The sequence below is a fragment of the Macaca thibetana genome, chromosome 1, assembly GCF_024542745.1.
Source record: "Macaca thibetana thibetana isolate TM-01 chromosome 1, ASM2454274v1, whole genome shotgun sequence".
In the NCBI taxonomy this organism is placed as follows: Eukaryota; Metazoa; Chordata; class Mammalia; order Primates; family Cercopithecidae; genus Macaca; species Macaca thibetana.
The window spans coordinates 184,802,607-184,828,443 of record NC_065578.1 but is presented as its reverse complement, the minus strand read 5'-3'; the positions used below and the strand labels follow the sequence as shown (position 1 = coordinate 184,828,443).

General features: G+C 46.5%; 2 protein-coding genes across 11 annotated transcripts in view; one reads left to right on the top strand and one right to left on the bottom strand.

Moving 5' to 3' along the window:
• Nucleotides 1–2,676, top strand: part of RASAL2 (RAS protein activator like 2) — a 368,857-nt gene extending 366,181 nt beyond the window's left edge. For all 10 annotated transcript variants that reach the window (XM_050766785.1, XM_050766810.1, XM_050766801.1 and 7 more), the window contains one exon: nt 1,316–2,676. In XM_050766785.1, the coding sequence (XP_050622742.1) occupies nt 1,316–1,458 (143 nt within the window). In that variant the 3' untranslated portion in view covers nt 1,459–2,676. The remainder of the gene's footprint in view (nt 1–1,315) is intronic.
• Nucleotides 2,677–6,648: 3,972 nt separating this feature from the next.
• CLEC20A (C-type lectin domain containing 20A) lies at nt 6,649–25,598 on the bottom strand. Its single transcript, XM_050766745.1, has 8 exons — nt 25,536–25,598; nt 22,582–22,938; nt 20,629–20,694; nt 18,196–18,561; nt 16,648–16,755; nt 11,369–11,473; nt 10,507–10,592; nt 6,649–7,935 (listed from the first exon to the last, which is right to left on the bottom strand). Exons 1-8 carry the CDS (start codon nt 25,573–25,575, stop codon nt 7,855–7,857), a joined length of 1,209 nt encoding a protein of 402 aa, XP_050622702.1. The 5' UTR covers nt 25,576–25,598; the 3' UTR covers nt 6,649–7,854.
• Nucleotides 25,599–25,837: the final 239 nt, after the last annotated feature.

The following is a 25,837-nucleotide window of genomic DNA, read 5'->3' as shown; positions in this document are numbered from 1 at the left end:
CCAGGGCCGTGGTCTTCACTCTTCTTGCTCCCAGTAGCATGTGTCCCAAAGTGTAGCACTGCGTGACAGCCCTGGGTAGCTGCTGTTTTAATAGCAAGGAGCAGCACCAGCCCTCAGCCCTGCTACCTCCTCTGTGAACTTTACCATGACTAAACTTTACCATGCTTTTCTCAGGGTCAATTTAAAAGACCCCTAAGGTAGTAAAGCTCCTTTTGGCTTTGGAGGTATTCCCCATATGCTATTTTCTTTTTAATTTTACAGGCATAGGTAAAGACTGTTTCCTGTGTTGTTTTCTGAAAACTATAGACTTCATGTTAGAAAGGTTCTGGAATGATTTGCTGAGCTGCTGAAGCTAAGATTAGGGTATCTCTTCTAACCTAATCTTTATCAGACTGATAATGTTTTGGTTAAATGATTTTATTAAAAAATTTTAGGTAGTCCTACTTCCTTTAGTTAGACTGCCTATTTTTTTCCCTCTTTTTTTCCCCCTTGGTTTTTGTGTGTGTATATTCACCAATGCTTGGTTTCCAAATATTGTTTCTAAAGCATTTTTTTTCAGAGACTCAAAAGTAAAATGAAAGCAATCTCCGTATTGGGCAGCCCTCCTGGAGTAACTCTGAGCTGGAATGGGTCTAGGAGCCTGTGTTCTCTGTTTGTTCTCATGTGTTATGTTGATGGCATTCCCTTTTCGGCCACATCTCCCTCCCCATATTCAAGTAACTCCTTGGTCTGAGCTTTTTGGCTGCTTTTTTCCCCTCTTGCTGTTGCATCCTCACCTTGTTGGTGACTCTACACTGCCACCATGTATTGTTTTAATTTTGAGCACAATGTGAATTCTTTCCAAATGTGACTGATATGCCCTGTTTGGGGGCTAAGAACCCATAGATCACATGCTCTTCTCCTCTACGAAATGAAACCTCTGGTGCTTCTTTCTTTGCCACCTAATTTCCATGTTTCAATTTTGACCTAAAGCACTTAGTATAGTAAGTAAGGCAGCTTGATACCTCTGTTGCATAGTCTCAGGTAACACATGGTATCACTTTTACATGAAAGTCTAATGTCCCAAGAGATTTTTAATAAAAAGCCCTGCTATGCTGAAAGAAAAAGAGAGAGAGAGAGACAAAAAATAAACAGACCCATTGGGCTCAGGGGAAGCTGAACCTGACCAGTGTGGAGAAAGAGGCAGAGACGTTCCATTTGGGAAGCACCATGCATACGGCTGTTTTGAGAGAAAGCACTGGACTAGTCACTCAGTAAAGAAAGCGTGTTACCTCCTGCCTATAGCCTGAATAAAGGCATGATTGGTGTGTTGTAGGAAAAACGGATCGTGTCCCTGGATTCAGCCAACACCAGACTGATGAGCGCGCTGACCCAAGTGAAGGAGCGGTACAGCATGCAGGTCCGCAATGGCATCTCCCCCACCAACCCCACCAAGCTTTCCATCACGGAGAATGGTGAATTCAAAAACAGCAGCTGCTGACGGGCTTTGTGAATAGACAGACTGTGGAAGGAGACAGAAGGAAACTGATCCACTCTCCTATCCCCAGACCTTTACCTAGCCCCTCCAGGTTTACAGAATGTTGCTACTTCACAATGGCAATGTGGTGAGAAACTCTTGAATGAAGAAAGGAACCTTGTCTTTCAGGGCATAAGGCAGTGACTTCCAAGGTCAATGCTTTTCCCCCACATCTCTATGTACATAGGGAACTTAGTTCTGGGCCATGTACAGAAAATATCACTGTAATATACCAAAAGGAAGTTAATAATGTAGATTACCTTTTTGATTATTGCTATTTTTATTATTATTTTCCTCTTGTTGAAAGCACTGCAGTTGTTAGAGGAAGTAAAGTAGGAACTGTTGTGTGAGTGAGACACGAGCCTGTAGGTTCAGTAGGTAGAGACCAAGCATCTATCTGATAGAAGCACATGGAGTGCAATAGGACATTGTGAGAAGGAATTTTTCAGGGATTCATCTACTAGTTTAAAAACCCCACTCTGGCCCCCTTGTCCTTTCAGAAAACATGCAAATACCAAGATCCATACAAAACAATAATTTATTCCACTGATCACCCAAGACTGGTTCTGGTTGGAAGCTAATCTGATTTGGGGATTCACTGTTTCAGAGGACACAGACAAAAGCTGTTGCATCAAAACTGGACTTTAGGAGTAATTTCGATGGAACTCCTGTCAATATGTTTATTTCCTCTGTCTACAGCAGATGGGAATCTTCTCTTTTAGATAGGGGCTTTTTTTTTTTAACCCCAATGGTAATAAAGGGTGTTCTTTTTCCTCTTTAGAGTTTACAAAGCTATAAATATTTGTCTCTCCACGTACCATCTTCATCTTCACCCATTCACTGCGCTTTCCTCCCCATGGTGGGAGCTGTCGTCACCAACAGGGTTTACTCTCCCCTGGAGAGGTTATTTAAATAGCTGTCCATAAGCCATCCAAATCAACACCCTTTCTTCCATACAGAAAAGGGCTAACCATACCATAGCTGGAATCTCTGAATATTTCCTATTAAAATTTTTTTCTGTGTGTTACGTTATAATTTTTGTTTGGGATAAAGACTTTATCCATTGTACTAGCAAATCTATGGGGGGTAATTTTATCTCCATCTTTAACTTTTAAAGTGCTTCTTCCCCTTATCCCCTCAATAAAGAAAGGAAATCCAAATTTGAAGCATCACTCTCTTAAAAGTGATGATTGCTCATGTTTAAAAAAAGAAAAAGAAAAAAATTGAAAGTGTCAGGATGGCACATTCCAATTGTTATTCCCATGCTGGTAGATCTGACAATAATGACCCAGTTTCAACACTTGTCATCTATAGCCTTATTATTATAGAACAGAAAAAGTCATGGAAATGAATTCATTTCCTTTTTTCCAAAGGTGTGAAATATCATCTTGAATGCAACCTTGATTACCAGAAGTATGGCGTGTTACATGTTAAACAGACATTATATATACAAATATATATACACATATATATTCATACATATGTACATATAACTGCACAAATAGGAAAAGTTCATGCCTTCTATGCTGTTCAGATATAATGTTAAAAGGGTCCTGAACCTCTTTAAGCAAGATCTAAGCAGTTGTTTAATATTGAGAAAGCAACAATGTTTCTCGAATAAGTTGATGTTGATTTTAAATTATAAGCTTTAAAGAATTTTTTTTTCTAGAAAAAGGGGATGGAAAAAAAAGGACCTGAGGGAGCCATATGCATCAAGTGAGTGTTTCCCCATAACAGATTATTTATAAGGGAACATGTATAGTGCCCTCTTTTGAGTGATGCTGACAGACACCAAGCCCTCCTTTTCACCGAGTCCCAGGCTTGCATTCCAACCTCTTGATCTCTGCCCTCTCTCAGGTGGATCTTTGTGTTGGACTTTATGTTTCAGCAACCTCACCATGGCCACATAAGCCACAACCTTTTAAAACTGTTTATTTCATAGCAATCCCTGTTTCTGCCAGACAGAGATCTAAAATGGGAGTTTCTCACTGTGTTTATCTGATCTGCACACTTTATATCCAGCTGTTTTGGCACTTTTACATTTTCTTCACCTTTGGTATTTGTTTTGCAAATTCTTACACCTTCTCTCCAAGCGGAGGGCACACTGTGGTCAAAATCACTTACTTTATTAGGAAAAAGAGCTAACTTGCAAAGTGTAGTGTCCTTTGTTGAAGGAGGAGGGATGTAAGCATAGATCTGTTATTGTTTCTGGCTATTCTCAGCTCAAGCCATGTTTAATTCATTCTTTGTAAAAGCCTTCAGTTGTGCCACAGAAAACCTGGTAAGAGAATTGTCAGTTTCATTGGCCTTAAGTATGTAATGTGGGTGATGTCTTGCCATTGAGGTTTGGAAGCTCTTAAGTGCTGATTATGGATTACAGAGGGCTGATAAAATTACCTATATTGGGAATTGAGAGAAGCCCAAAAAAAAAATCAAATGTGCTTTTGATGGATAGAATGTATCTTATTAGCATTATGGGAGCTCCTTAGAGGGCTGTCTTCACTGGAAGATTTAATGCCCAAAACATTTGGACAGATTATGCAGCCTTCTACTAGCAGGTTATCTTGAATGAAGAAGAAATAGCAAAAAATAATAATAGTAAGAGCATTACAAGTAAACTAAAAGTTCAGAGTTGTTGACAGATGTTAAATGTTAGGTTATCCTGTGAGCCTACTCCTGTCCAAACATTTTTCTCAGTATTTCTTTAGAGAATGCTGCAATCTGTAGAACTTACTCTGAAGGATTTTTTAAGAAGAGAAGCCACCAACAGGTGATAATTTTTATGGAGCTATTTCTTAATTGGCTTTCCCTCAGTTCAAATAACTTTGTTTTGCTGGGAGGAGGTACAAGGCTGAAGAGGGGCAAATAGATTAAGATAGCAATGTCTTGCACTTCCTGTTTCCCTCAAAACAATACCACATTGTGGGTCGCAGGATAGATGAGGGTTGAGTGGAATTTGGAATTCAGGTGAAGTGCTTGTAAAGTGCATGTCAAGCTGACAACAGACTTGACCATTAATGAGGACAGTGTTGGTAGGAGTCAGAAAAGAGCTTCATGTTCCCCTTTTATATTACTGAAGCAATAAGCAATCTGAGCTGAAGCAGCAAAAAGAGTCACATTTCCATCAGGTCCTCATATTCCCTGAGTCTCTGCAATAAAAGCCATGTCAGAGGAGAGATTATAACTAGGTAACTATAACAAGCACTTGAGCACTTACCGTGTTCCAAGCACTATCACCAAGGTACTGTTTGGATTTATGGCAGTCTAACGGTAAGAAAAATGTGGTAAAGTGAGGTAATCATGCTGCTATAGCTTTTTGCTTTTTTTCATATGGTATCAAGTTGGTCAGAATTAGCTTTCCCTGACTGGTCTGCTTCTGTGTTTCTCTGTGATGGTGTTAAGACTATGAAAGAAAAAGAAAGATTACCTAAGACTGCTATGAGCATTAACTATATGCCCTTAAGAATGAGCTTGACTTTGGAAGTACAGCTTTTCAGATCTTAGTCTACCCAGGGCCTTTGTTTATGCGTCTGTGGTTCTGTAGACCCCTGGCTTTCACTGTGTTCTCAGAGGTACACCAGATTGAGAACAGAGTTCTTCTTTGGAAGTCCCAGAGCAAAATTACTGCCATCAAGTGAGTTTGCATTCATATTTGTTTCCCCTTCCATCAAGGGTTAGTTTTAGTCATCTCTAGCTTGGAGTTCCTGAGAAGGCTGGTTATGGGACTGAGCGTGGGAAAGGAACCCTCTTCAGCATTACCTCAGTCCCATCAGTCTACTCCATTGTGACCTTGAGCCCCACACATGCTTGACACCAGGCTAGACTTGTCACAGGGCCAAACCCAACAGCCACATGCCACAGCTTCACTGCATTTTCAGCTACACCTTTGGAGGCCACCTTCTCCTATCAACTGTGGAAAGCCAAAAGGGCTCCCTTCTCCATTCCCCTTCCCTTTTTCAAGTCTAATAGTGAAATCTCCTGCTTACCCCAGCAGTAAATAGAGCAGTAAATAGTTGCCTTCCTACCCCTTACCTGGGGGCCGATAATTTGAGATACTTTGTTTTTTACAATAATTTGAGATACTTTGTTTTTTCAATACGTCAGTTGAAGGATTTAGTTTCTTAAAAGCAAGAAGTGTTGGAGTGTTGAATTTCTATTTAGAGTCTCTTTTCATGTTTGAATGATTGTTACTAGTTCTAGAAGCATTCTCATTGTCATGACCCAATTATGTACACTCTTGGGTTTAGGAAGGACAAAAGTGATGAAATTTGCATGAGATAGAATAAACATCTTAGGAGGAGTGAAAGAACCTGAGGAAGAGACATGACCCATAAGGGAATGAATGCATAAGCAGAGCCTTCTCAGTAGCCCAGAGTTTCCAGGAAACAGGAAGATTTATATCCCTTGCCCACTCTTAAAATACATAGATACATAGAAAGGCAGTCTCTGTAGACAACACATGCACACACCCACACAAAACAGAATTCCTGGCGCTTCCTTTTTCTGAATGTTAATCCATTTTATTGAGCAATGATTCCCAAACTTTGAGATTTTCAGATTTTGTGCTCTCGTTTTTTAGATTTTATGACAGTCATTCTATCATCCTTAAAAATGTAGTATATGTGTTATATGTATATATAAGTTAAAGTGACTTGAAATTGACTTGGTTTGGCATTGTCTCAAGAACCCTAGATATCATTGATACCATGGGGAATCATAGAAATAAAGTTGAATATCACTGATCTGAGAGTAGGATCCAGAAATAAGTAGTTTCAGTTCCTGATCAGTTAAGCCTCAAGTGCTTGAGTAACCAACACAGCAAGACTTGGGAAATGCAGTGAGCTCCCGAGGAAAGGAAAGCGGTAGTCTTTGCCTGCATTTCAGCATGCATTTTCATTTCCTACTCAGTTCTATCTTCCACTTAAATACCCTCATTTGACCCTAGAAAGTTTTTGGTTTTTTTTTAGTTTGAGACTTAAAACCAGATTTATTTGTTGTTGTAGAGAGATTTCCACAGAAGTTGTGTTTTACGGACCTCCATCATCTTTGTGGGGGTACAGATATTTATGTGTAAATATCATTTTATGTGATTTCCAAATTTTCAAGGGAAACATTTCAATTTCCCAGTTCAACAAAAGGTTAAATACTAATTGACTCAATGACCACCTTCAGAAAAGTTAAATAGTAAATTAGGTTAAATTTTGACTGGTGCTTAGACATTTCCTAGTTAAATTAACTTAAGCAGACAGCAACACATTAACCTGAGTTACACCGGTGAGGAATTTACATTCTAAATTTGATTTTGTTTTTCATCTCCAGGGCCTTAATAAGAGTGTGTTAACACACAACTGTTTTACAATGATAGCTCTAAATAATTTATTTTTTATTTCAAGAAAGAGAAATACACCTTAGAAAAACAAAACCCAAGATTTTATTTTATTTTTAAAGCCATATTTTTGTGCTAGTAGCATTTAGATTGTTCCGTATGTGAGATCCATATCTGCATTTCATTACCTGGGTTTGTTCTAAAGAAGATTTATTTTTGTTCTGTGAATAATTTTTGACGGTTCTTGTACATGTACAGATATAGATACGTTTGAGGTCTTTTATTGATATTCCTACAAAGAATATAAATAAACTTTAACTTTAAACATTTCAGACTAAAGTTGCTACTATATTTGACATATTGCTGTCTTCTAGCGTGCACCTGGGTGACCAGGACACTTGGAGAGAAACAAGAAAGGAAATGTATGCCAGAATATTATTCTGAAAATATATTTTAACATTAAGAACAGTCTGTCTTAGAATTTTCCAACTTCCATGTAGTAAGATTTCAATTTAGGAAAAATAACTAGCATTAACATGTATTGTGATAAAATTGTTACTTTCAAATTCTGCAGAATTTGAAATCTCTTTAATAACTTGTGACAGGTAAAGAAAGTTTCCTTTGGTTTATTAGGAAGTGTAGCCCCACTTAGCTTCCTAGACCGCTACCATCCTCTTGTAATTTTCTAGTTAAATTAATGGAGTTTGTTTTCAGGATTTTTGGTGTTTGGTTCAGGTTTTTTATTTTAAATTCTTAATAGAAGTTCGTTTGTCATTCCCAAGATTATTGTTCCCAAATACACTCATCTTCTCCTGCATCCCTGTTTCATTCTGTAAAATCCAGGGATGCAGGTTTCATGTGTAGTCTTATTTTGTGTTAGTTGTAGTTCTATGCTTTTTGGCACATCTCGAGTTCTTCCTAATCTTGTTCTACTAGGGATTACAAAATTAAAATTTACTCAAAATCCAGAGAAGATTTCATGAAAGGGAAACCGCATATCCATAGAACTGTGCTATTTTTTGTTCACTTCGAAGCTGACCCATTTCAGTCTGAATTGTTCGTGACCTAATGTAAGCTTTAAGACTTCCTGGATCTGAAACATCAAAAAGAGAGAAAGTGTCGATGCGGTCTTTTTACCTCATGGTCCTCTTAGCCATAAACTATCCATCCATATACGCTTTATGCATATCCATACCCCGTAATTGTTTTTAGCCTCCCTCCAGCTGCCTGACTTTTTTTATTAGCATTTTACCAGTAGGAAAATACATAAATCAATTTTGTTAGCAAAAAATATATATATATATTTAATGACAGAACACTAAAACAGATGACTACATTAGTGGTTTTCAATCCTGATTATTCATCAGAATCACTGGGGAGTTAAAAAATAAAAAATAAAAAACAAAAAAAACAGGAGTACCTCCTGAGCTCCACCATTGAACAATTAAATAGAATCTCTCTAAGGATTGGACCAGGCTAGGCTTTTTTTTTTCTTTCTTTCTTTCTTTTTTCTTTTTAACCTTGCCAGAGGATTCCGAAGAGCCAGGGGGTAAGAACCACTAGTCCAAATCAAGCTGTGAGCACTGTGTATCGGTGTCTGAAAATGTTTTCTGTCCCCAATCCTGAAACTAGGGTAAGCTGGTTACAGGTGTTTCCTTACCTTCTATTTGGAATTTAAAATTCTACTAAAACTGACAATATATACTCAGCCTTCCCCCACATACGCCTTGTCCCCACCAAGCCGTCCTTTAAGTCTGTGATGTAGAAATTCTCTCCATTAACATGGTCATCCCATTTATGGAATAGATACATTCTGACAAAGCTGACCAGAAGACGGAATTCCCTATTTTGACCTCAGTTTCCCCACTGGCTTCAATTTAAAGCAGAAGGTAGATGGCTTCTAGTTTGGTGTCAGAAGCTTCAATGAGTATACCCTTGAGGAGTGCTGAAGGACCCAGGCCAGAATCAAATATGCTACATTTGACTTTTAAAGAGTAAACAACAGGCCGCGCGCGGTGGCTCATGCCTGTAATCCCAGCACTTTAGGAGGCCAAGGCAGGCGGATCATGAGGTCAGGAGATCCTGGCTAACAGGGTGAAACCCCGTCTTTACTAAAAATACAAAAAATTAGCCGGGTGTGGTGGCGGGCACCTGTAGTCCCAGCTGCTCAGGAGGCTGAGGCAGGAGGATGGCGTGAACCCGGGAGACGGAGCTTGTAGTGAGTCAAGATCGTACCACTGCACTCCAGCCTGGGCGACAGAGGGAGACTCCGTCTCAAAAAAAAAAAAAGTAAACAACATAGAGAACTCAAAGTTCCTTTGTCTACCTTACCAACCCCTACCAAAAAAAAAAAAAGGTTCTTAACTTTTCTGACCTAATATTCAGCACTGAAGTCTTATTACTTGAAAGTTATCAGATGCTAAATTACACCATTCGTACTTGTCCTTTCAGTAGCAAAATGTACTGAAAGCTCTCCAGTCCCCCCTCCACTCCTGGCAAGCATGCAGTCATGTGCTCATGTGAATTTTCCAAAATCATGAGTATTTTGTAAGATTCAGTTGGTTCTATGAAATTACAATAAAGAGTATTGTATATTTTATTATAATTTGTAAATTGTGTGCTATACATTCTTTATATCAGTAAAATTTATAATAAACACATATACATTATATACTCACACACACATATTGCTGGTCTTTCTAGAAACTTGATTTTGTGAAATTCTAGAATGAATTGCCAGGGTGATATTTGTTTGGCCTATGAATAAATTGCAATGAACTAACAGATAAATGCCAATGTTTCCTTTTCTATAAAATTAAGATTGTGGCTAAATAGTCTATAGGGTACTCTCTAGCACTGATATCCTGTGGTTATTATCTGATATAATTGAGAAATGTGTCCTTAGACCATGTTTAAAAACCAGCTTGAAGCTTTTCTCTTAGTATTTAGGAACAATTCTTCCTCTTCACAGTCTCCCATGGCACAATAGTTTCTAAGAACCAAAAAAGTCTGGAATAAGTATATATTCAGAACACTACAGTGATAATGTTGATAATAATAATAGCCGGCCAGGCATAGTGGCTCACGCTTATAATCCCAGCCCTTTGAGAGACTAAGGCAGGAGGACTGCTTGAGCCCAGGACTTTGAGGTTTCAGTGAGCTATAATCGCACCATTGCACTGCAGCCAAGGTGGACAAAACAAGACCCTGACTCAAAAATAATAGCTAATGTTTATTGAGCACCAACTATGTGTCAGATTATTGGCTAAGCACTTTATATGGAATATATCATTTAATCATAACACCAACCATATGAGTTAGACATTATCATTCCTGTTTCATGAGGAAACTGAGGCTCAGAAAGACTAAGTTGGCCAAAGCTACACAATGGATAAGGGCAAAACTAAGACCCAAACTCAGATCCCTCTGTGCTGTCTTGACCAAAAAAAAAAAGCTTAGGAAAGACATTGGAGAGGGTAAGAAAAGATCCAAAAAGATCGTGCCACATAACCAACTTGTGACCATGAGCCAAAGTGATGGCAGTGGAGCAAGATGAGGTCATATTCCACAGGTTTTCCACCTTAATATATTGGCTTTTTAAGATTGTCTTGCAATGTCAAATCATCTGACTGATCAGAATTAGAAGAGTGGGCAGAAGTCTCACCTGTCTCAGAAATTGGTCTTTCATCTCTTCTGGGTCCATCAGAGTTGAGATGGTAAAGTCTGCTTTCAGGATTCCAAAAGGGTGCCCTGGAAAAGAAGGTGCTGCCTGTTCGGGGGAATATTATCCTATTGCCATTTCAAGCTCTTAACAGTCAGGAGTACCCAGTGGACACCATAGATGCTACATGCCGATTTGGGATTTCAAAAAGAAGAAAGAAACTGCTGAGCAGAAGAATGCTTAGCCACAATTAGGATCAACCAATTAGTGGCTGAAGAAAGAGTCCCATGGCTTTGGGTAATGCAGGCTCTTCCACAGCCTGGCTACCCGTCAGGCAATTATTTTCTTTTTTGTTTCCTCTGTATTTTTCTCCTTATTTTAATCCAGTAAGTGGATACTCCACACCATCCTGGAAATACTCACCTCTCCTTGAGCTCCCCACCACAGAAAATTCTAAAGAAGTTCTCTGACTCTTTAAATAAATTCAGCCTTTGCCCATGAGCCATCCATAATCATTACAGGAACTACAATCTCAAAATAAGACTGTATGTGCATTATATTTTATTGTTTATGAAGTTTATAATTATCTCATTGGGTGCTCACAACAACCCTATGGTATAGGCAAGGTCGTTTTTTCCACATCCCCTTCGCAGAAGAGAAATAGAAATTCAGAGACTTGTCCCCTAAATTTTCATAATAGTCACGGAGCATAAACTAGAATCCACCTCTTTATTCCTATCCCTATTCCCAACATTTCGTGTTGTCTTTCATGAAAAGGTCTCAAGGGCCCTGTGCCAAGGAGTGACTGTCGAGATTTAACTGCTCCTCTGGTAAGAGTAGGAACTTGGTAGACAGAAGCAGTTACCTGATTTTTGTGCTGATGTTTTTTTAGATTCTGAACTCAGATGTTGGGCCTCTGTGGCAGCGGCTGTATCTCTTCTATCAGTGCCACTCCCTACACTGGTCACAGCTACAGGAAAGGAAAATAGAAGATTTATTGCAAATACAGCCAGGAGTAAGGTGGCCTGATGCTGGTGATTGCCCCTGAGCTACAAGACAGGAAAGGACAGCCACTGCTAGGCACACAGTTGCTGCAGAAGCCAGCGATGTGGGAAGCTCAATTCCTGCCAATCCCTGACTCACCCCCACAGGCTCTTGTAACCCAGCACTTGAGCTGCTACACTATCATCTTTCAGAAAGCACCCCTGGCAGCAGGATCTGTGGGGCTTGGGCAATGTTAGGAGGTTTTTCCTCATCAAATTTTTTTTGTTCAGTAGCCTATGCTCCAAAGGGCCTAATGTCCTTATTTTGTCTGCCAGCTACACAAAGCCCCCACCATGGCACCCAGGGACCCTGAACATCGCCATCTCTATCCCAAACCAAGTGTAGGCTCTCCCCCAGCACCCCCTCTCTTCCTGTATGGCTGGCCATGCCCGGAGGCGCTCCAGCCAGAGGCCCTGGTGTCCTCAGTGGCTCCCTTGCTCCGTCTCACCTGCTCTCATGTTCAGTCACCAAAGTCCTGTCAGTGCCTTGCAGATGTCTTTTCATTCTTTCAAGTATGGAAATAATCCTTTTATTTGGACTATATTATTGTAAAATATTTAAGCAAATTTATCCCCTCCCCAACCCAGGGACACCCATGATTAACACTTTGCTGTAGAAGGTCCTTCACACTCACGAATTTGTTAATTTGAATGTGTAAAGATCTCTCTTGTTTGCTTTAAAGGCTGCTTAGTAGTATTTCACTGAATGTACCATAACTTATGTAACCAATCTGCTTTCAGTGGACATGACGTTGTTTCCACCTTTGCACTGTAATAAACAATGCGGCAACAAGCAGCCCTGTGTGTGGAGGGTGCATATGTATGTGTGTACCTCATATTATTATTTCCTTAATCAATTTCCAAAGGTAGAATTTCTGTATGAAAGATTATGCACATGTTAAAACTGACACAAAGTCTGATACCAGAGTAATAGCCCCAGTCGGCATACCTACTGTGCCAAGATCACTGTTTTTCCCACATTCTCAGCATTATCACCTTTCAAATCTTTGCTACACTGGTAAGTACAAAAATAAATTTTAAAACTGCATCTTTTGGATACCTGTAATCTCACACCTGTAATCTCAACACTGGGAGGGTGAGGCAGGATGATCACTTGAGGCCAGGAGTTCAAGGCCAGCTGTGCAACATAACGAGATCCTGTCTTTAAAAAAAAATTTGCCAGGCATGGTGGTGTATGCATATAGTTCTAGCTACTTGGGAGGCTGAGGTAGGAGGATCGCTTGAACCCAGGAGTTCAAGGCTGCAGTGAGCTATGATCATGCCACTGCTCTCCAGCCTGGGCAACAGAGTGAGACCTTGTCTCTAAAAACAAAAACAAAACAAAAAGCAATAAAAAGTAACCATCTTTATAAATTTTGCATTTGTGTGATTCAGTGAACAAAGCTGAGCATTTTTAAAAATGTATTTGTATTGGTACTTCAGTTAACGTCACTCGTGAACAATGTAAAATCAATTCCCTGTCATGTCCCTTCCCACTCCAGTGCTCCACAGCAGGCCTCGGTTCCACCTACCCAGACTGTGCAATATTATTTCCCCACACACACGTTTCCTGTTTCTCCTTTTCTGACTGGCTGTGCCTTCAAAGGCCTCTTTCCCCACCCAAAGCATCATTAATTTCTTTAATAAAGTGATAAATGTGTAAAATTCAGAAACACAGAAGAGGAGGGAACATCCGTATTTTCATCCCCTGAATATAGTCACTGTTAACATTGTCACACATCTTCTTCCAGACTTGATTCCTAAGCATTGACATTTCCTTTCAGCCTTGTTGTGACTGTATTATGTACATAATGTTGATAATGCTTTTTTCCCTTAGCACCCTAATACAAGCATTGTCCTACATCATCCTAAGCACCTTGCTTCTGGAAATGCAGATCTGAGCATTTTGCTCACCTGCTGTAAACCTCTGATGGCTCCATTGGCTGGGGGATCAACTCCTTCAGATTTTGCCCCCAGTGTACCCCTTTCTCCTCATCCCCTACCACTCCCTTCCCCAATATGTGGCCTACACCAGTCACATCAAACTGCTTGTCATTCCCTAGCAAACCATACAGTTTGACATCTGTCTTTACCCATGCTGTTCCTTCTGCCAGGAAGAACTTTCTATACTTTTCTGCCAGATGAAATCCTCCATTGTTACACCTTCTATCCTATTACCACCTTCCAGGCAGAATGAAATGAATTGTTTTCCTGCCACAGCTCTTGGTTCACACTTCTGGTGCAGCACTTTCCAAACTGTCCTGACGGTCTCCATTAGTTCCTAGGAGACCATGTGCTTCTAAAAACAGGAAACAGCCCTGCTCATCTTGGTATCCACAGTTCAATGCCTTCTTCAAAACAAGTACTCAGGAAATTATTGTCAAATTAAATTATCTACCAATGTGCACTATCCTAGTCCCCAGAGAGATACAAAGAAATACAGAACAGCCCCTGCCCTGTGAGATTCTGCAATCTCAATAATTCATAATTGTAATCATTTATAATTAATAAAATGAGAATGAGGCCAGCCCCATATATTAAGGTAAGGAGAGAGGTGGGAGAAGGAATGAGTCACTATACATTTCACTAGAGAACTGAGATTAAAATGGTAATAACTACCATTTATTGAGTGTCTGCCAGATGCCAGGCACTGAGAGATGAGAAAAATAAGGTTCAGAGAAGTTAGGAAAATTGCGTAAGACCACACAGTAGGTACTGGAGCCAATATATTCCCACTCTTGACTGTCAGACTCGCTTTTAGAACCAAAATGGATTATTTCTCCCCCAGATCACCCCACTTCACCTCCATCTCCATCCTAAATTACCCAGGGAGGACGAGACAGTGAGCTGGCTCTGGCCAGACAGGACCCCTGTAGAATGCGCCGGAATGCAGCCGGAGTGGGGAGACTGTGTCCCAGCACACAACGCCCCCACACCACACTCCACCTCTCATCCTCAACTCCCTGGCCTGCACCCTATGCATGGAAGCAGGCCTGGTTGCCCCAAAAGAGGAACTCGCCGAGGTGCTTGGGCCTGCCTGGGATGGAGGTCCTAATTTACAGCAAGGCGTACAGGCACCTGTTTGGGTCTCTGGCGAGCTCCCAGCTGCCTCCGGGCGGGTGTTTTGACTCAGGGCTGCAGAGTCAGGGGGTGCAGTTGTCCTTTGGGGCATAGCTGGGCTGCCTGAGCCAAATGAGTCCGAAATGCTTTCTTTGGTCCGGCTGGATGTGGCAGACCCAGGGGGTGCTGCTATCCTGGGAGTAGCTGGGGCATCGCGGGTGGAGTCGAGCGTGGGGCTCGAAGCAGAGGCCAGAAGAGTCGCAGCTACTTCCTGGGAGACAGAGAGGCTCCCCCAAGAGGCCGCAGCAGGGCTGGGGGGCTGGGTCGCCGAGGGTGCGGGGTGCGAAGACCCATTCTGGACAGTGACCGCCGGCTTCCTGGGTCCTTCCCCGGGAACCAAGGTGCTCCCCGGGGCCGCGAGATTGTCTGGAGGGCCGGATGTCACCGCCCCCTGGGGCTGGAGGGCCGCGGAGCCCGCGGAGGCGGAAGCGCGCGGGTAGGGGGTGCGGGGGCCGGGCTCGCGGGGCTCCAGGCTGCCCCTCTGCGTGAGCCGCGCGGCTGAAGCCGGGCCCCGCGAGGCGCCCACGAGGCCGGTGCTGGTCCCTAGGGCCGGAGAGAAGACTTCTGTGGGGTCCGCTGCGCCCAGGACCCCTCCCAAAGCCGAGGGCGCCGACGAGTGACGAGTGGCGTCGCGCGGTGGCTCCCCGGGCCTGTGCCTCTTCCGTGCCTGGCCTTGCCCAACCCAGTGCAGACAGGGGCGAGCAGGGAGGGCCTCCTGAACCCCATAGCGCGGCCCAGGTGGCCGGTGAGCCTGGGGCAGCCAGGCAGGTGCCAGGATAGACTTAGATGAGAAGAAGACAGGCTGTCACCCAGCTTCTGACCCAAATCTGACCACGGCCGGCCTGGGCTCTATCGCTTTCAGGGTGAGGTCCCTGGCGACTCACAGAGGGCCCGGCCGGCAGGATCTGGGTTCCCACACTCTCCAGTGCTGACTGTCCCCACCCCACCTGCAGCTCCTTCCACCTGCAGTCCTCACCCAGCCCCGCACCCCACAACACTGCAAGTTAAATCCTCCTCATCCTTCCGATGGTTATAAAGTCACCTCCTCCGGGAAATCCTCTGGACAATTATAGGGGAGGGATGCTCCCCTTCTCAGTGTCCCCACCACACCTGTGAGTATACCAAGCACCAGCCTCTTCCCAGCTGGCGGTGAGAAGCTTCAGAACAAGCCTTCCCTCCCCAAAATCTTGCCTGGTGGCTGTGCCTGAGCTAGCACAAGATTCCATCCACACTTTTTAACGAGTGAATGAACGAGGCTCTGCTCGACCTTGATCAAGTGCCCTCACTTCTCTGTGTGCTCAAAAAAGGCAATAATCCCTTTGTGTGACACAGGAATCTGTAAGAAGGCCAGGAAAACGGTGATTTTGCCCTCAATTATTCTAGTTAGCCTCAGAACTCTTGGGAAGTAAAATGAGGTAATAGCTGTGAAGATGTTTCAGGAATTTTAAAGTGCTATAGGAATGCGGTCACTGTCCTTCCCAGCCACCTCCCCACACATAATGACAACAGCTCATCCCTCATCCTCTCCCTGCAGAGGAGCCTGCAATTCGGAGGGACTTTGCAGTGCTTCCCTCTGATGCTGAGCCTCAGGACCTCTCTGAGGATTCCTCCTCAGGAGTACTGCTCGGGTGTCTTCCCCTCGGTCTCCCAAGCCAGGATCTCATCCTCTCACCTGGGAGACTGTACAGCCTCTCCTGGGTCTCTTGGCCCTGGAGCTGCAAATTCAGTGGCCCAATTCCAAGAAAAGGGAGTTTGATGTGGCCCAGTCCTCCTTCCCCCATCCCTGGCTGGACCAGCAGGGTGGGAAGCAGAGGGAAACTCCCGTCTGTATAAGTGGCCCTTGACTGCTGCCCCCTTAGCTCACCCCTTTTCTAGGCATTCACTGGCCCTTCTAGGAGGGGCCTATGCAGCCTGCAAGCCACCCTTGCCACTTCCCCAGACCCTGAAGACCCAGATCCAGCCAAGGACAGGCTCAAAACACCTCTGCCTGGCCTGTAAGTTGTTTCCTCTGTCACTTCTGTTGGGGAAGTTGGGGAAGTGCGGAAGAGTGGAGGCAACTCTGCTGATGCCCGGTGTCCAGTGGAGGGGTCTGCAAGAAAACAGAGTGAGTGTGAGGGCAGAGTCTGCAACACCCAGCAGGTGAGCAGCCACCCCAGGCTCTGATGGCCCCGCATTTGGTTACCCATCATGGTAGCCAAACTCAGGAGGGCACAGTTGTTGCACACCTGCCATGTGCCAATCCCTGCAGGAGACACATCTCCAATCCTCACAGCAAGCAGCCCCTCAGGGAGGAAGAGTGTCTTTATGGATAAGGATCATGTGTCTCATCAAATCCAAAACACAAAAAGAAACAGCCAAGAACAAGCAAATCCACAGAAACAGAAAGTAGGTCTGTGATTGCCGGGGAGGGGAGGGGGTGACTGCTACCAGGTAAGGGGTTTCTTTGGGGTGGGGGGTGATGAAAATGTCCTACAATTAGATTACTGATGAATGTATTAAAAGCCACTGCATTGTACCCTTTAAAAAGGTAAATTTTGGCCAGATGCGGTGGCTCACGTGAGCCTGCAATCCCAACACCTTGGGAGTCCAAGGCGGGTGGATCACCTGAGGTCAGGAGTTCAAGACCAGCCTGGCCAACACGGTGAAACCCCATCTCTACTAAAAATATAAAAATTAGCCAGGCGTGGTGGCCGGCACCTGTAATCCCAGCTACTCAGGACGCTGAGGCATGATAATTGCCTGAACCCAGGAGGTGGAGGTTGCAGTGAGCTGAGATCATGCCACTGCACTCCAACCAGGGAGACAGAGTGAGACTCTGTCTCAAAAATTAATTAATTAATTAATTTAAAAATTAAAAGTAAATTTTAAGATGGGAACTATAGCTCAATAAAACTTACAAAAAAGAGAGGTGGGGGAAGGGGAAAGGAGAGAAGGAAAGAGCAAGGCAGAAGGACGCCCATCACATAGGATGCGGGTGCCAGGCAGGCTTGGGCTCCCATGCATTCACAGGGACAGAACAATGACAGTGGCTCCCATCCACCAGGGGCCCACTCTGTGCCAGGGTTTCTACTCTACGCCTTACATTCACTTTCTCACTCAGCCCTCAAAGCCATCCTATAAGGTGGGTGCCTTCAATTCATTTTGTTCAATAGGTTTCCCAGATAAGGAGAAGGAAGCTCCAAGATGCTGCCCACCTTATTTCTAGCAAGTGGTAAACTGTCTGATTCCAAAGCTCAGACTTTTAACTTCATTGTCCAATAATGAATTGTTCTTGCTAATTGCCAGTGCCCTCAGCCTGGATGGAGTCTGTTCCATTATTTAAAGATCCCCAGAATTAAAATAATACAACTTCCTCACAAGTTTATAATGCAAGGTTCTCAGGAGCCTGCTCCAGAACTCAGTTTCCCTCAGAGTCTAGAAGTGCTTCCTTGGAACTATCCTCAATATCACCTGCTGCCAAATAAACCCATTTCCCACCTCGTTTTACCCTCAGTGGGCCGAGGGCCAGCAAGAGCAGACTCTCACTCACCATAGAAGCAGATGAAGGGCAGCGGGGAAGAGCAGTTCACTGAGTACACTCTTGGGGAGTAGGTCATATAGATGCCGAGAGCTGCGCACAGTCCTCTCACCATCATCGGCACCTGCAGCCAGGAGGGGATGCTGGCCCCCAGGTCACTGGACCAGCTCAGAGATCCAGAGTTCGCATTGAGGTAGAGGCCAATCCAGGCTTCAGTCTCACTCATGATGGATCTCAAGGCCTCCTTGCCTGTCTTGTCTGTCACCATCTGCAGGTCGGCCAGGTCCGTGTGGTGGCTGCGGCAGTACAGCAGGGCCGAGGACCATGTCATCACTTGGTCAAATCGCGTGAAGGTCTGACCACCAATCTGGACCACAGCTGGGGTCAGAGAATGTGGAGCTCACAGGCCTGAGGGTCTGGGTCTCTGACAGCCCAGCCCTCATCATCCTTAGGGATAGAATTCTGGTCTGACATGGGCCCTTGTCCCTCGTCCTTGAGTGTTAGGTTTGATCAAAACAACAACAATTTTATAGGTAGACTAAATACCAAGTAGGAAGAATGGATGAGATATAGCGGCAGGTGAGGAAGACATTAGGGAAAGCAGGGCTTAAGAGTTCGTGTAGTTACATGGCCTCACAAGTTCAGTTTAAGTCTTAATTTCTTCATCTATACAATGGGGTAATAATAGTACCTAAGGTCAGGATTACATGAAATCATATATACAAATGGTTTAGCACAGTGATATATTAATAGTAAGCACTTGGCAAGATGGTAGTGACCATTTCGGGGGAGATTATGAGGAAGACAGAATAATCTTGGTTTGGGGTCACCCTCGAGTATGATTTCTAGGGGTTGTGCCTGCCCCCACTGGCTCTCAGGCGAATTCAGGACTGAGCAGACTAGAGGAAGAGTGTGATCTTCCTAGGCTCACCGTGCCTGGAGAGCCAGGGAGAAGAGGCCAGCCTGGAGGCACGGGCCCGGTAGACAGGAGGCGGAGCAGGCTCAGTGGCCTTGCCTTCCGGGGGAGCCGGACAGACTGAGATGCCGGCCTCCCACAGCCACCTCTGCCAGTCCCTGCCCGAGGCTGGACTGGGCCAGGTCCTGAGGTAGGACAAGCCCAGCCTACCCAGCTCCTCGCCGGGCCTGTCCCATCTTGCAGCACATGAGCCCACACATCTGAGATTCCAGACAATGGAAGATTGGAAACGATATGAGTGGCTGGGACTCGGCCTGAGGCATTGATTCTGGGGGCCCAGAAGAGGAAACACTCCTGTTTGCCGAGACGGGAGTCACATCCTCAGATTCAAATGGAGCCTCCCAAACTTGGACATGGGCCTTTCACCTAAGCCCATCAAGATTTGCCTCCAATTTCCCTAACACTTTCCCTATCTCAACTGATGTTTTAAAGTTACTCTTGATTAAACCCCTTGTATGTGCCAGCCCTGAGCTATGCATGTGGCCTGTGTCATCTTTGAAAACCCCACTACTATCCTGAGAAGTTGGTGTCATTAACCTCAGTTCACAGATGAGAAGGAGGCTGAGGGAGGCGACAACCTGCCCGAACTCGGGCCATACTAGAGATTCGAACATGGGAAGCCCACGCCATCTTCACTCTACAACTCTGTACTCCGTACCATGCAGAAAAGCCACTCCTCAGAGCAGAGTGAGTGAGTATATCGCCTCTGTCATAGAACTTATCCGTATCAGATAGGACGAAACTTTTTAAAAGATACCAAGGCAGTAATACCGGAGGGGACTATTTCAGAGAAGCCGCCCCCACCCCCAGATGGATGAGCAAGTACTTGGGCTGTGAAGAGAAACCACCCAGTCCCCAACCCCAGAGTGACAGCTGGGCTGCAGCCAAGGGCTCATGCACTCTCTGATTTCAGTCTCTGATTGGAGACTTTGAGCCAGTCACCCTCCCCTCTGGGCCCATCAGAATAATAAAGACAATGGCCAGCTGTGTGGTTCATACCTGTAATCTCAGCATTTTGGGAGGCCAAGGCAGGTGGATCGCTAGAGCCCAGGAGTTCGAGACCAGCCTGAGCAATATGACAAAACCCCATCTCTACTAAAAATACAAAAACTTAGCTGGGCATGGTGGCATGTGCCTGTAGTCCCAGCTATTCAGGAGGCTGAGGCAGGAGGATCACCCTCCAGGAATGTTGAGTGAGCTGTGAGTGTGCCACTGCACACCAGGCTGGGAGACAGAGTAAGACCATCCATGTCTTAAAAAAATAAAAAATCAAAATAAAGACAATGACTGTCTCCGTGGGGTTCAGTCAGGGGACAGCAAAGCCTGGAAATCCCTCCTGGACAGCCAGGCAGGAGTCAGGGGAACAGAGGGGCCCTGGGGGTGGGGATCCTGCTGGTTGGTCCTGATGGAGAGGTCCAAGGCAAAACAAGCCAAATTCCCAGAAAAGGGAATGGGGAGCAGGTGTGTACCTGGCTTTGGAGAGGTGGTCAGGCCGACAGAGGGCTTCGTGGAGATGAGGTGCCCGACGTCAGGGTCTGTAAAACAGAAACAGACCATGAGTTACGGGGAGGCCCAGGATCCTCTGCAGGCAGGAGCTGCCCAGTTACCGCTGGGAAAAACCTAGCTCGGGGGCAGACAGGCTCGTCCATCCCTTTCTACATTGATTCAATCCATTCAATAAATACTAGGCACCTACTGGGTCGCAGACGCTATTCTACGCCCTGGGAAAAATGACAGAAATAAGACAAGCAGAGTCCTTGCTCTTGAAGAGAATATGAGAGGGAGCAAATCTTGCAGAGAGGTGGGAGGAGCTGCCCAAGCAGAGCACAGCAAAGCTTCTGCAGTGAGAAGGAGCCGAAGGAAGTCATGTGGCTGGGGCAGGAGTAGGAGATGAGGCCAAAGAGGGGAGGCGAGGCCCGATGGCTAAAGAAGGACAGGATTCTAAGTGCTGTCAGGGCCTACTGATTCTTTTGTTTACAGGGAAGTGATCTGATTAACCTTTTTAAAAGCTCACTCTGTGTAGAGAACAGACTTTAGGGGGCAAGGGCAGACCCAGAGGAGAGACAGCGCTGACTTGACCCCATGTGCTAGCAGCAGAGGTGCAGAACTGGAGAGAGGTGAGGGGTCAGGACCCATCTTGGTGGAGTGTGGGGACAGTGTGGGGAGCAGGGGACAACCCCATAGGCACACCCCTCCCTTTGCAGGCCTCCTGGTCCGAGGCACACTTACCACCCGTGGGAATCTCTTTGCTCCCTTGGGAACCCAGCATTTAAATCTAGGCAGCCACCACTTGCTACTTCTCAAGGTCCCGGGGCAGGCGCCATGTGGCTGTGTTGGGCATATGTGAGGTTGGTCCTCCATAACCCTATTTGAGAGGTGAGGATGGCACAGAGTTGGATTGAGCCGTGGCCGACAGAGGGAAAAGCAGGAAGTGACACTCTTACCGGGCAAGTGCTGTGCATGCCACAACCAGCCCACGTATGATCTGCCCAACAGCAACAAGACAGGAGTCAGAGGCACTGGTAGCCGGGACAGAGAGGGGCCCGGTGGAACACAAGGAGGCGGCTGCTGTTCTCCAACAGCTGGAGCCTTGCGCATGGCGTACCGATGGTGGATTTCCCGCAACGATGCCCGAGGAGTTGGCTCCCGCTCCCCACTTAGCGGGAAGCAGGGGATCTCCCAGAGGACGGCTGCTCCCCTCCTGCCCAGCTCTGAGACCCTAACCGTCCACCTGTGCTTTCTGAGAAGGAGACACTGAATTCTGCTCTTGCTTCTGCATAGGTACACATGCATCCCCCGAACGCCAGCCTGTCTTTCCCTCTTGGCTCCCTTTCTTTTTCTCCTTCCTCCAAATCCTTAACTGGCAAGAAAGGAACTTTCCAGATTTTATTTTTATTCTATCCTGACTTACACCCATTTTTTCTAATGGGGTGTTCAGAGTAGGTATGCAGAGGAAATAGAAACAGAGGCCGCAGAGAGAAAGTGATGGTGCAAAAACAGTAAAGTCATGACCAGTTATCCTCTGAAAGGGCGCTTCTCTCTCTCTCTCTCCCTGCCCCATCACTTGCTATTGAAAAGCAACCCTGGGCCAGGCCCAATGGCTCATGCCTATAATCCCAGCACTTTGGGAGACTTGAGGCAGGAGGATCACTTGAAGGCAAGAATTTGAGACCAGCCTGGACAACATAGTGAGACCCTGTCTCTATTAAGTTTGTTTGTTTGTTTGTTTGTTTTTTAATTAGCCAGGTGTGGTGGCAGGCACCTGTAGTCCCAGCTGCTCAGGAGCCTGGGGCAGGAGAATCACTTGAGTCCGGGGGTTGGAGGTTACAGTGAGCTATGATCCCGCCACTGCTCTCCAGCCTGGGCAACAGAGCGAGGCCCCTAGGGGGAAGACCAAGCCTGAAATATGAATGTGAACACACCATAGTAGCAGAAGAAGGGATTCTGGGCTGTGCAGGAGTTGGCCCCTATGGAGGGGAATTTCAGCCGAGTGTACAGCGTGGCACAGATGCCCACCCCGAATTCGGGCAGCGTCTGAACCCACTCCAGGGCTGTGTAGGTGGAGCCGCTGGACCATCTCAGGCCAGAAGTACTTGCGTCGAAGAAGAGGCCAATCCAAGCCTGGGTGCTGGTCATGAGGGAGTAGAGATTCAACAGGTCACTTGGCTGCAGGTCAGCAAGGTCTGTGTAGTGCAGCCGGCAGTGCTGCTGGGCGTCGTACCAGCTCAGCGCCTCCTTCACCAGAACCAAGTCCCTCTTACTGCTCACCAGCTGCAGGGCTGGAGCAGGAGAGGCTGTCACAGCACGGCTGTCCCCAGCCCAGCCCCTAGCCCTCAAAGAGCTTTCAGCCACACCCTGGTGGGACTTCCCGGCCTCTTCCTGCCCACTCTGTGCTTTGTCGCTGGCCCATCAGTCATATCCAGCTCTACCTCCCAGCCTTGGCATGAGCTGTTCTCTTGTTCTTGAAGAGCCAGCCACCTCCTCCAGCTCCCTCAACCCACAATTCCTATTCTCCCATTCCCTCATCTCCCCAGTCCCTTTGCCCAGCTAACTCCTCACCCTTCTGCCCCATCCTTTCTACAGAAAAGGTGAGATGCCTTTCCTATATGCTGCAGTGCACCTTTGTCAGTGCTTGATAACGACAGACAAAGCTTGCTGAGTACCCGCCATGTGCCATCAGCTCACGGGATTCTTCTAGCTGCCTAAGGCATCACTCTGCCTGTTTTACAAATGAAGGAACCAAGTCACAGAGAGTTAAAGAGGCATAGCCAAGGCCACCCAGTGGGAAGGAATACAGCCCAGACTCAAGAACCCTGGGCAGGCTCCCAGCTCCAGGCCCATATCCATGGCAGGGCACTGCCCTTCCATCGGGGACCCATAACCAGAGCTGCACCCTGGAATCACCTAGGGAGCTTTTCAAATACACCAATTTCCAGACCCACCCTAGAGCAAAGATCTGCCGCTGGGACTAGCATCAGAATTTTTTAAAAGCTTTCAGGGAAGAGACCTTTTTGTTTGTCTATCTGTACCACCTGGTATAGGCAATTTAGGAGCAAAGAACGAGCCGTATTCATCATTATATTCCTAGGGCCAAGCACAATGCTGACCACAAGGGCTCAATGTATTGAAAAAGAGGGAAGGAAGGAAGGAAGGAAGGAAGGAAGGAAGGAAGGAAGGAAGGAAGGAAGGAAGGAAGGAAGGAAGGAAGGAAGGAAAGAAGGGAGGGAGGGAGGGAGGGAGGAGGGAGAGACGAAGACGAAGGAAGGAAGGAAGGAAAGAAAGAAGGAAGGGAGAAGGGAGAGAGGAAGAAAGGAAGAAAGGAAGACAGAAGGGAGAGAGGAAGACAGGAAGGAAGGAAGGAAGCAAAGAAGGAAGGAAGGGAAAGAGGAAGAAAGGAAGGAAGGAAGACAGAAGGGAGAGAGGAAGACAGGAAGGAAGGAAGGGAGAAGGGAGAGAGGAAGACAGGAAGGAAGGAAGGAAGGGAGAAGGGAGAGAGGAAGACAGGAAGGAAGGAAGGGAGAAGGGAGAGAGGAAGAAAGGAAGGAAGACAGAAGGGAGAGAGGAAGACAGGAAGGAAGGAAGGGAGAAGGGAGAGAGGAAGAAAGGAAGGAAGGAAGAAAGGAAGGAAGGAAGGGAGGTGGGGAGGGAGGGAGGGAAGAAGGAAGGAAGGGGAGGGAGGAACTAATGAGCAAATCAAACGTCTCCCAGGAAGCCACCCTAAGCCCCAAGATCTGTGTTCCTTCCTTCCTTGACTCCATGGTCCCAGTAAATGTGGTTGGTCCAGGCTGCTCTGCTCTGCCCTGGGTCTGCCTGTGGAGGGAGGCAGAGAGGAATGAAAGGCTTGGTGCTAGGACCTTGGAGGTCCGGGACACAAGGAACCCTTCAAGCTAGATGCCCCAGGAGAGGAGAATGAGAATGAGGAGCTGGGCACAGGCCGTGGCAGCAAAGCCAGGGGCCAGAGCTGAGGAGGCACTTGCCAAGGAGAACCAGCTCCTCACACCCACCACAGCGGAGGATGCTTCCTGTCGCTGAGAAAAGCATTCTGCTTATTTTTTTGTTTAATGACTGGCTGTGGCCCACATAATTGATTTTAGGGCGGTGTCCACTCCCGCCCCCCAGCGCCATGCAGGGTGCCCCTCCCACCGGCCTCTCCAGCCCCACCCGGGAGCCCTGGTGGCAACCTCTGTCTCTCTGTGGCCTCTAGTCAGTTCCATTGCCTTGAACTTCGCCCTTCTCTGCGTGCCTGCCGACACCTGGGCCCGAGGCCCCTCTACCCTCGGCAGTCCCCACACACCCCCGCTCTGCAGCCAGAGGGCCTAAGACCTGACCGCCCACTGCCACCTGGGCCGCAGCCATGGGGCCCTTCGCCCTCCCCTCCCACCCGCATCAGCAGCCGCCACCCTCCCAGCCAGGGCTTTTCCTGGCTGTCTTGGCGGCTCCTTCTCTCCCTCAGACTCACCCACGGCTCCCTTCCTCCGAGAACCCTTGCCGCCCCCTGGTCCACAGACCCCCACAATGCCCGTCCCTGTCCACACCCTGGTGATGTTCTTCCCTGCATCACACACGCTTCTGAAGTGGCCTGCGAGGCCGTCTCCTTGAGGAATGTCTTAGCCCCGCTAGAATGGAAGCTGCTGGAGCCGCACTGTTTCTGACTGCTGCCTTCTGGGTGCTGACTGAGTACTGTCTGGTCAGGGGTGATGAGGGCGAAGCTCCCTTCCCACCCCTGTTCTGAGGGTTGAAAAGTTTTCATTTCTTTCTACCTTGCCTCCCCTCCAACCTGGAAATCTGGGAACTTCAGGGGAGTGCCGCCTTCCCTCAGCCTCCAGCCCTGGGGAGCATGGAGCCAGGCACCCTCCTCCAGGCCGGGGGGCCTCACCTGCTGCACAGAAGGAGAGCAGCAGCGCCTGGGGCAGCATGGCTGGGCACTGGCTGGGCGATGACTGGGTGTTGGCTGGGCACGGGACAAGCCCCGGAGCTGGCGGGGACTGTGGCAGAGGCTGCGTCTGACCTTCTGGCCTTTTATTCCTTGCTCTTTACTCTCTTCCTCTTTGCAACCCAAACTGCTGGATTTTACTAAACAAATACTTATCCAGTGTCTGTTGCTGCCAGCAGGGTGTGAGGTGCTGGAGCTGCAGCCTGGAGGATGCGGAAGAGAGGCCTGTGTGGGGACTCAGAAAA

Bases quoted from the DNA above. Each gene is read 5' to 3' on its own strand.
- CLEC20A (XM_050766745.1), bottom strand. From the start codon at position 25,575: ATGCTGCCCCAGGCGCTGCTGCTCTCCTTCTGTGCAGCAG. The intron at 20,695-22,581 runs GTGTGTTCACAT...TCTGTTTTACAG, and splicing joins TCCCTTCTTCTGCTACTATG to ACCCTGACGTCGGGCACCTC. The intron at 10,593-11,368 runs GTAACTGCTTCT...CTTCTTTTCCAG, and splicing joins AACATCAGCACAAAAATCAG to GGCACCCTTTTGGAATCCTG.